The sequence below is a fragment of the Anabas testudineus genome, chromosome 18 (genome assembly GCF_900324465.2).
Source record: "Anabas testudineus chromosome 18, fAnaTes1.2, whole genome shotgun sequence".
Lineage (NCBI taxonomy): Eukaryota > Metazoa > Chordata > Actinopteri > Anabantiformes > Anabantidae > Anabas > Anabas testudineus.
The window spans coordinates 29987383-29998062 of NC_046627.1; the positions used below are offsets into that span (position 1 = coordinate 29987383).

General features: G+C 41.4%; 1 protein-coding gene across 1 annotated transcript; it reads right to left on the reverse strand.

The window, feature by feature from the left end:
- Window positions 1–984: 984 nt before the first annotated feature.
- men1 (multiple endocrine neoplasia I) lies at window positions 985–10281 on the reverse strand. The gene is made up of 10 exons (XM_026353346.1): window positions 10124–10281; window positions 8403–8882; window positions 8091–8299; window positions 6564–6692; window positions 5818–5858; window positions 5581–5668; window positions 4586–4722; window positions 3367–3511; window positions 2211–2384; window positions 985–2102 (listed from the first exon to the last, which is right to left on the reverse strand). The coding sequence occupies exons 2-10, from the start codon at window positions 8836–8838 to the stop codon at window positions 1584–1586; spliced, it is 1878 nt and encodes a 625-aa protein (XP_026209131.1). The 5' UTR covers window positions 8839–8882; window positions 10124–10281; the 3' UTR covers window positions 985–1583.
- Window positions 10282–10680: the final 399 nt, after the last annotated feature.

Genomic DNA, 10680 nt, shown 5'->3' on the forward strand with positions numbered 1-10680 from the left:
TTTTTAACAAAGATGTGCTCCATAACTTCTTTTATTGTGTTGAGGCTGTGTCAGAGCCGCACAGAACCCGGAACAGGCTCGCCCTTCTAACCAATCAGAGGAGCGTCGGGCCTGCGCGTCACACACAGCAGCTCTGGAGATAACTACAGCTGGCTGCACTTTAGTTGGAAAAGTTTAAGTAACTAAATACTCTTTTTTTATAGTCATTGTGCTTCATTTTTACTTTTATTCCATAATTCTCAATCTACTACATTTAATGTACAACTTTAGTTACAGGTTACTTCTTGCAGATACAAAAATCTTAACATATCAACTAATGAATGATCATGTAGTATTAATATACTAATCACCTGTGAGTACATGAGCTGTTTAAAACCATCTCCGTTGCCAACTCAGCCATTTTCTTTCACCAAGTTGCTAGATGAAAGATATTTGACGCATATTTTTTCTTGCTTACTTTCTTTGCTATACACCACTGGGAGTTTGTCAAACAAACCTGCAGTACACTAAATGATTAAAAACACCAGATTTAACACTGCTTATACTACAATGTTTTCTTAGAGAACTTGAACATTTGTACATTGAGTTGATGTCAGAGCATGTACATGTACTTCCTACATTGGATTTGAAGTGATATTTCTAGTTTTAGTGGAGTACTTTTTTAGGCACGTACATTGAATTGAATACTGAGTTTGGGTACTTCTACCATCTCTGTCAATTATATGAGCTTTTTTTTTTTTTTTTTTTAGTTAGTAGTAGTTTAGTTTTTAGTTTAGCTAGGGCAGCTGTCAATTTATTTCACTAACATAACACACATCATCAGACCTCACCACTTTCTGTGTTCATTGGGTTTTTATTACTCGCAAATACAAAACAAGAACAAAACCACAAGTCATCAAGCAAACAGGATATAGCAGGGCCACCTAATGTGGCTGTGTCTCAACAGTGCATGGTCGTCCTCTTCTCTAATCATCAGAAATAGGCCTAACTCAGCTATTCTCAAAACTAAAGGCCACCTACTTTAGAAAAGAACAAAGAAAAGTAAGGCAACATAGAGCTAGCAAAAAAGAAGCTGTTGATAGAGCAGAAGTGGACAATGTTACACAGTAACTATCCTAAATTAATCACTTCCAAGGCTTCAGTCATAAACAGGTTCCTAATGGTACAAGTTGATATTTACACATCTGTACGTTCAATTCTGGTCATCCTCACTGCTTTGGCTTCAAACATCCACATAGAAGTCAATGAGAAGTTGATAATCAGTGCGCAATTGGCTGCCAATTAAAACAAACTAGCAATGAGTAAGGGTCCTGTCTATCACAGGAGGCAATTTGCCCATAGATTAATCTTTCAAATAAAAAGTGAATGAAATGTTCACTGTTTCAGACCAAAACCGATATGTGACTTTAAACAAACAAGTCAGACATATTGCTGGGAACTATAAGGAAAGTGACCGAAAAGGACATCTGCATGAAAAGACTAGTAAAAAAGTTACAAACAAGGGTGAGGTCAACCGAGTGTCTGTGCTGCTGTTCACAGTATGTCGTACAGTCTCAACAACTCCTCCATGACAATCAACATGTCTAGAGAGATTTGCGCTGGCGCTTCATGAAGGACATGGAGTAATCCCCAGCTGGTATGCTCTTCTGTCTTTTCATCTGGACCTGTGACTGGGCGGTGAGCTGCAGCTTGATGGCACTGGAGTTCACTTTGGCTGCACACAGCAGCTCCTTCATCCCCTTCATCTTCTCGCTCTGAAAGACAACAACGGGACCAGCAGGGGAGGGGGACATCTGCTGCTGGGGCGAGGGCGAGGAATCTGGGCTTGGAGACTTGGGTTTTCCTTCGATGTCTCCTGCACGCAGGCCCTGGGAGGAGCGCCGACGGCCTGCTCCCTCTCCCACCTTCTTGGGTTGAGATGCTGCTATTGGCGGCAGGGTGGGCGGAGAGGTGGGGTCAGCTGAAGGAGGAGAGTTCTGTTCTTCCAGCTTTGACTCTCTCCTTGGGCCTCGCCTGCGGCCCTCCCGGGGGTCATCACTAGACTGGTCATCATCGTCCTGGGACTCCGGATCTTTAGTGATGATCGACACCTTCTGGCGCACCTTTGGAATCAGACCACAAACCGGTTTTTAGCTACATCAACCATCATGAGGTCTCCTGCAGACACAGTTTGCATTGATTTTTGAACAGTGCTAGTCTGCCTTTCTCACCTGAGCATCAAAGCGGCTCAGGGACTGAACCAGGTAGGTGGCCCAGCCCACATGCAGGACTGGTGTGGGACTGCCCTCTTCCCATTTGCAGATACCATCATAAAAGCGCAGCAGGTGGGCAAAGCATTCTGGATCCTGGAGTGCTGAGAAAGCTGCTGCCTGTTTGGGTTGCTCCTGGGAAAGAAAGAAAGACAGAAAGAAAGAAAGCTTGAAATGAGCTGAGAATCTTCCTGTGAAAATCAGTAGGGTGATATGAATGTTGTTGAACTTTCCTGAGCCTTCCATGTAGTCTATACTGTGTTAAATATACACTTCATTACACAGTAGCATAAGCAGAGGGAATTTTAATGCCGCTATATAGTACATATACTTCCTATATTGAAGCCTGCTGAGAAGCTGCTCTTTTACATGTGATGCTTATATGGACAACATCTTGTCAAACTGATATTAATTCAAGTATAAATGGGCTATATGAACTGTATCAATCAATGGTTTCACTGTATTCATGATATTTCAGTTCAAGATAGATTTAGAAACATATTGATTAGCACCAAACCATAGTAAAAAATGATTACATCAAACATCAAAATGTTGTTGGGTATATGCAAATACGTCAGTTACATTATAACACTGATATGCCAATTATCTACCATCATGTAATAGTTTTGAGCAGGACTTCCTGCTGCTTCCTACTGAAATACTTGACACCACTGCTGACCCCCATTTAGGAATGAACAAAGTTAAGTCGACTGACACACTAAACCAAGAAGAAAAACACATTTAAAACCAGAAAACAAAATCTGGTTTCCAGGAAACACCTGCAGCACCCGCCAATAAAATGTGCAGGAAGAAAACACTGTAACACAGCCAGTAATATAACTATAAATTAACTAAACTATAACTACTAAAAACTATAAAATGGTTAACAACATGGCTTACAACTAAATAATGGCTTTATTAATGTCTTGATTTGTCCTTTTCTCTAAAAGAACCCCACAAATTGCAATTTGGGTTCACATCTACTCTATAACTACTTACAATCACTTTCATTTTTTTCATGATTTCTAGCCATTAATAAGCTATGACATGATGCTCTTATAAACAAACACTATCTGTCATATCCCATGTGAGCCCTTCCCTGGCTGCAAATACTCACCTTGTCAGCTCCTTCTCCCCCCTCTCCTCCCTCCCCAGTGCTCTCAGCAGCCGCGGCAGTCTCCTTCAGCAGAGTGGGGATAACGTCGTTTGCAATGTCAAAGAACTCTTTGTAGATCTCCTCGTCCTCACGGAAATAGTTATAGCTGGTTGGGAGGAAGGACATTTGATTAAGAAGTCAGACGACAGTCTGAAAAATAAATAATACATATTTTATTATTCGATTTTTTTCTATTAGATAATAAAACACAACTTAAGGCTCAGGTCTAAAGAGGTTTTTTGTGATCAGTGAAAAACATGCTGTAGTGGTGTTACAGCAGTCTAGACATGACAAAAAGTACTCTGCTGCACAATCCTACAAAGAATCCACTGTTAAAAAACACACACATACACACACACTTCCCTCATGTAGCTGGTGCACAGAGGGAAAGGCTGTGAAATAGAAGAACAATGGGGGAGCAGGAAAAGGAAGCTGATGGATGAGGAGGGTATGTGTGATCTGGTGGGTCACTGTTGGTATTTTTAGCTTTTTAGGAGAGGAGAGGGTGTGAGGTGAGGGCAGAGCTGGACGCTTCCTGGCTCAATCACCACCACCACACCCTAATCAGAGTGACTGCTCTTTGTGGTGGATGTGCCCGAGAAAAACCAGCACAGTGAACATCGTCAACCCGGGCTCCAACTCAACTGTCACCTTAATATGTTGTTTTAAAGGTAACATAGCTGTTAAATAAGATTCGTCTTCTTTGGTACCGTTTCGTGCATTCAGGGAACAGACAGACGTGCATTTACTGCCATCTTGTGTTTGTCTGATGAAATAACAACTGAAGCTGCTGGTAGGGGTGAAATATTAAACGGTTTTCTGATGGGACATTGACATTGTTTAGCTCACATGTGTGGTGTCACATACAGCAGCATTTATAAATGACAACTAATGAAATGAAACTAGATTAAAACTGTTCTGTTTATAAATGGTGCCCCAAAGAGTTTGGGAATAAATAAACTCCAGTGGAGCCATCTTACTATTTCTATTACTATTTACTATATATACAGTACTATGCCTTGACAGTACAGATTTAACTTGCTGATTTGTGTCAACCCTAAACAATCAACATCATTTTCTATCTGGCTGTCTTTTTAGAACTGTAGTTATGTTTGCATGTGCAAGTGGAGACACTGGCAGCACTCCCCACTCCTCTGGCCCTTGTAGTGTGTGAACTTACTCCTGCATGACCTGAGCTGCCTCGGCCCAGGCCCTCAGAGCCTCCTGAACATTTCTGTGCCTGTAATGGAAACCAGCCAGGTACATGTAGGGGTAGATGTGCTCGTTGTTGTAGTGCTTCTGAGCAGAGTTTACAGCCTGAGAGACAGGGAGAAAGACAAGAGAGAGCACAAAAAGACAGGAAATATGATTTAACATCCTGGTCTGTGAAGACACACAAGAAATGACCACACTTGCAACATTCGCTGAACACATTTGACTCAAGTTAGAGGGAAAAAGTACATCGTGTTCTCTAACGTCCACTTCTACGATTCACAGCTAGAACTCAGTGAACCTATGATTCTTACTCCTATGTGATCTTATTTTGACATGACAACAATATAACAATAGAGCAAAGTCATAATCCTGGTGCCAGGATAATAACTAGTAACAGGTGAGGGGATTGTAATGAGTATATAAAAGTGGCATCTACCAAAGGCTCTGTGTTGTGACTCACTTCTTTTAGGTCTTTAACACTCTACAGTCATTATATTGGGAAATGATTCAAACATTTTACATTTAGTGATTTGGAAGAAACCTCTATCCGAAGCGACTTACGAAGTACAAGGTAAAGGCAGAGTAAATGTAAGGCGGTCTTGCTTAAAGACCCCTATTACTGTGAAGAAACAGCATCCGGTTCTCTGGGCCACTAGAACTCATGTCAGATGGACTGAAAGACAGTGGAAACTTCTGTGAAGGTACCATTGTTGCAGAGCTGTATGTTGGAATTTTAGAGACGTATGCTGCCCTCAAGACGTCTTTTCCCAGAAAGTCACGTCAGGCCTCATTCTGATGCTACATGCTACATCATGCTACAAAGCTACAGAGTGTGTATGCTTAACTGACCTGGCTGCAATCAAGACCCTATCTCCTTTTTTAAAAATGTATGATGCATCATAAAGAGAAGAATCTGACAACAAGGCCAATGATATAGCGGATTCTTCTCTATGGACTTACCTTGAGGTGGATTTTCAGGGGGCTCTCCTTGCCTGGGATTGGATCCTGGTCCTCAAGGTCTGCCAGAGTGCCCATGGCCATGGGATACCTGGTACAAAACGGAAACCAGAGAGGAATATGAACTCAGATGACTGAGTGATTTCTAGTTTACACGCAAAGTGTAAACTGTAGGATTCTACAGTATTATCTATAAGATAATATTGAATACCATCACCAAATTCACCAACTAAGTCTCACCTGTCCAGGTCTCCTCGATCATACAACAACCACAGGAGTTTCTGTTAAACCATGATAAAAACAGGAGGAAAGATTACATGACAGATCGTTTTTTGTGTAATTGCATAGTTTCAGAATTCACTTGCCTTTTAATGCTCTTTGCTGTTAATGCACATTTAAAATAAACATGACGTGAGAAATAATGACATTTCCACAACACAAGGTCGTGTCACATAAATTCACTTTCCCTTTCCACGCTCTACAACAAATAAGCCTTCAGTTGATTTGCTGTTCTTAAGCTACTGTTAATGAGTCACTGTCTTAAAAGGGCATAATCCCTATGTTTCCAGGTAGGCTTAGAATGTGACCCATCTGCAGGTAGTGCCGAGTTTCACTGACCAACTGAGAAAAGCACAGTAGAATACAGTTAGGGGTATAATGGGAATTTAAACGTGAATAATCATGTCGGTTTAGACCAGGGGTAGCCAATCACCATCTCTGAAGGCCACTGTCCTGCTTGTTTTCCGTCTCTCCCTGGCCTACTCACTACTGATTATCTGGATCAAATGTGTTCAACCAATCAGAAGCTGGAAGTGCAGGGACGGCAGGAAAACAGGACAGTGGCCTTCCAGGCCACCCCTGTACACATAACATCGACTGTTCAGTTTTAGCCTGGTTCTTTGACATCTAGGCCTTCACTTCCTACATAACAGATAGGAAAACATATAAGTAATAATTCATATCACATTACAAGTTGTACTGCTCACCTGCTGCAGCTGCAGCAGCTCAGAGCTGTCAGTATGCAGGTCCAGTGATGGGTTGATGGCACAGACCATGAAGGCCACCTCCATGTTTCTGTCACACTTCATGTAGGAGCCTTTCAGATACAGCCAACTCTAAGCAACACATAAACAAATTACAGACATTTTAACCTGGTAAAAATATCACAATCTTTCTTTCTATAGTGTTCGGACTTCCCTCTCACATCACTGCCAGAAACTTGGGCTCAGCACAATCACATATTAAACGAATTTAAGATGGCATCAGAAGGAACTCAAGCAATTGAAGAACAAAAAGAGCAGACAGCTGCTGTCAGCTGTTTGGCATTAAAACTAAGAAGTGTTGAGGGTTCTTCCATGAGAGGCAGCCACAAGAAGTGACAGTTACTGCATATGGCTGTGGTTAGGTTAAGTGATTTAAACGTAGATCACAAGTTGTTTTCTTTGTCGACATTTTACAACTCTTGTTTTTAAAATCAATTTTACACAAGCAAGCATTTACCAGACTCTAGGTTAAAGTGTGAATAAATGTCAATAAAGAGCATCACACCAGTGTGAGTGCTGCAGGAATGATGCATGATGTAATGTATTTTTGTAGGCCAACTCAGACGTTAGCATCATCCTAGTTGCCTGGACAAAATGTCCAGTGTTCTATTGAACTTTAGATTATTGCAGAAAATTAGCTCTTTGACAAACAACAGTTTGATACTTACAAACATTTTTTAATTGTTTACACCAATAAGCTTCCAACTTGTAATTTCACTTAAGTCGTCTACAAAAGCCTTTTCTTTTAGTGTTCATGCTGTGTCAACTGTTGGTCCTTTTCACAAAGACAATCAAAAGAGCATAGAAAATGTACAGAAAAACGGGATGACGTTTATAGCTGCAGTGTGTAAGATTTAGTGAAATCTAGTCTTAAGGCTGCAGATTGCAACCATCTCAAGATCCACTACCCCACATTCCATGTCTTTCCAAACCTGACAGTGCCTGCAGTGGCCATCGGGTTACATGTTTTCCTTTACGACTGCATCAAGTAACGGTTTGTGAAGTGATGAGGTTATTTTAGGTACTTGTATTCTACTTCCTTCTTCATCTTCCAAGCAGTGCTATAGAAAGATTCCCTCTATTGCCAGTGTCTGTTCAATGCCTGCTGATAGACCTCATTAAAACTTAAACACTGTACCTTTAATGTTCCAAACATCCTCTGTAGTCCCTGTAAGCCACATGCCCAGCAATCAAATGAAGGCATGTGTTAACACAAGAACCCGATACACTAATTTATGCAAAACTGCTGTAATCCCCACCCTGCAGAGGTGTGTCTGTGATTTAACTGCTCAAAGCTGCCAAAGCTGTGACCTCACATGTTCACTAAATTTTTACTCTTTGTGTAAGATATGGCAGGCTTTTGCAATAAATCTGAATGAGAGAAACTATTATGTATTCTGAACAACACTTGAGAATTTATTTAAGTAATAAGTGGGTATGATTGTTAAGGAATATGAAGATAGGCCTCACTTTCTCACTGACTCCCGCTGTTACCGTTTGTCCCCGTCTGTCCTCGTTACCCTTTCCGTGCCAGGTGACTTCTGCAGTCTCTTCGCCGTTTTTGCCAAAAATCACCCAAGCGTGGTCCTCAGACAGCGCCAGATGCACATCCTTCAGACCTAGAACCTGGCAGGCTGCCACCACTGCAAATGCCACTCCAGAGCTGTCCAGTTTGGTGCCTGGTTCAAATGAAACCAAGAATTATTTACATCAAATTCTATACTCACTTCTTCTATATCCTCATAAAAATTTTAAAAAGCACTGTGAAAAGTAATGTCGTACCAGTGATAAGACTGAAGAGGGACTGGATATGTGCACGGTCCTTGAAGTATGAACGGCTCAGACTGTTCCAGATAACATCTGACACTTTCTTTACCAGCTCTCTGCTGGACCCTGCAGCAGTTCTCCGGTACTGGGACAGGTCCACCGCACCACGGATCTGAGCTGTGAAGCGTTCGTACAGTGCAGAGATCATGCCCAGCTCTACAGTGGGGAAGCAGGAGTTGGGACAGTCCGGCTCCAGCGGTTCAAAGCGCACTCCTGGAACATTTATGGGGATGACTCGGTTCACAGCCAGGAAGTGCTCAACAAAACCCAAGACAAGGGAAAGAAGAGCTAGGTCTGGCTCAGACTTGCAGAGCTCAGCATCAAACAGCTGAACCACACCGTCAATCCCCCGCAGAGGAAAGTGTTTCTTCTGTGCTGAGTGCAAACCCATGGTTTCCACTGTGAGTCAAAGTCAAAGATTCCTCACCTGCAGTACTGGAGGATACAAAGCAGTCAGTTCCCCTCACAATCAATGACACACTAATGGTACAAGAAACAGATGTTAAAACAATGCTTTGAAAAGTACTCCTGATAAGGAAGGCATGGTTCTAGCATCATCTGAGTAACATCACATCACAACACATCTGTGTTTTAGCTAGACGCAGAGGGATGCTTAATCCCATTCATAGACTTGTACTGCCCAAAATAGAACCATGTGAAGGATATCTTTGAAGTCACCCTTCAGATTTCTAAGTAAATGTATTATTTCATATTTAGAATTTTTAATTCAAATTTTTTTCCCCCATATTCCTGATAAAATAATTATCATTAATTATCTTTAATACTATGTACAGGGAAATGTGAACATAAAACAATAAAAAAAGCCATTCCAGCTGTATTCATTAATATAGTTCCACAAAGGAACCTTATTATGAGAAATAATAATGACTTCAGGTGTTTATGTATTTCCCCAAGTTCAATAACATATGTTTCCACGCTGTATATTATATTGATCTTGGCATATTGTGCTTAGTATCAGGACAGATGACCACACCAATGATAACAGCAATAAGATGACGGTTATCAGCACTTCTCCACAGTAAACAAATAACTAGCCACTGATGAGCAGCTTGTTTCGTTACATAATGCCGGTTACATCATTGCCACAGAACTGGCTATATGGCGCTTTGGTGGGCGGGGCACTCCCACTGCTACATAGGTAGGTTACATCCAGTGCAAAGCTGCAAAAAACCTTGAGACTCGTAGTAAACATTAGTACACCGTAATCTCTCTGAGCATCCAAATGCTAGAGTATTTCTGCACACACTCATTCATTAAATGAACGGATTGGCTAGCCGAGAGGCTGACGTAAGCTAACAAGCTAACGTTAACTTTGAAAATGACTAAGTTAACATTAGCTACGCGTGTGTGGTTGCTATCAATATTTGTTTATTAGGTAAATACTAAGTCGTTTTAATTGTGTGATCTAAAGTAAACAAATAAGCCTGAACCTGAAAAAGAGCACATACTGTGACAAGCAGCTTGGAAACAGTTGGCTGAATGACGACTGTTGTCAGGAGCAGCTAACAAGCTAACGAACTGCTAACTGCTAAACGAATCACTTTTAGATCACAACTATGCTCCCGTGAAATACATTGCTGCATTATGTCGCACCAGTGACTTACTCTAATCTGTCACTGGCGCGGAATCTGACCAGCTTGTATGAAAATACATACCCGTTGTCTCATAGCCACAGCCACATGTTTTTGTTTGTGTCCCCCTTCTTTTGCCGCGCAGCTCAGTCTGCCCAAAATGCACTAACAGTCTGTTAGTAGGCGGTGCGTTTGCGCTACAGAGCAGATTTCGCAATGATTCGAAGGTCACCGCCAGGCACAGTTGAACGCCGACAGGCTCATCCATGTGCTTATAGATCTTACGCACTTACGACACAATTTCCTCTCATGCATGATGGGAAATGTGGTTCGTAGTATTGTAAACGATAACACTCCCAGCAGAGGGTAGCAACATGCCTTTATCTAATATGCATTATAGGTTAAAAAATAAAGACTTACGTAATGCATAGCAGGCTACAGTGAAATCCTCACAGTGTATAGCTTTATAAACTGCACTTCCATCCTAATTATAAACAACTTCATCAATGCGGTTAGATTGGCTTGTTGTAAACTCGAACAAACACACAGTTTTCATATTCAACCTACAATATGTAGAATACATTTTGTTTAAAACACACACACACTGCCAGTGATTCAATGGTGAAGCATCAATAAGTCGC

What these genes read in the sequence shown, in the direction of transcription:
- men1 (XM_026353346.1), bottom strand. Translation starts at nt 8,838, where the DNA reads ATGGGTTTGCACTCAGCACAGAAGAAACACTTTCCTCTGCGGGGGATT. An exon ending in CCTCTTCAGTCTTATCACTG is followed by an intron (nt 8,300 to 8,402) that starts GTACGACATTAC and finishes CATTTGAACCAG; the next exon opens with GCACCAAACTGGACAGCTCT. An exon ending in CAGCGGGAGTCAGTGAGAAA is followed by an intron (nt 6,693 to 8,090) that starts GTGAGGCCTATC and finishes TGTGTTGCTTAG; the next exon opens with AGTTGGCTGTATCTGAAAGG.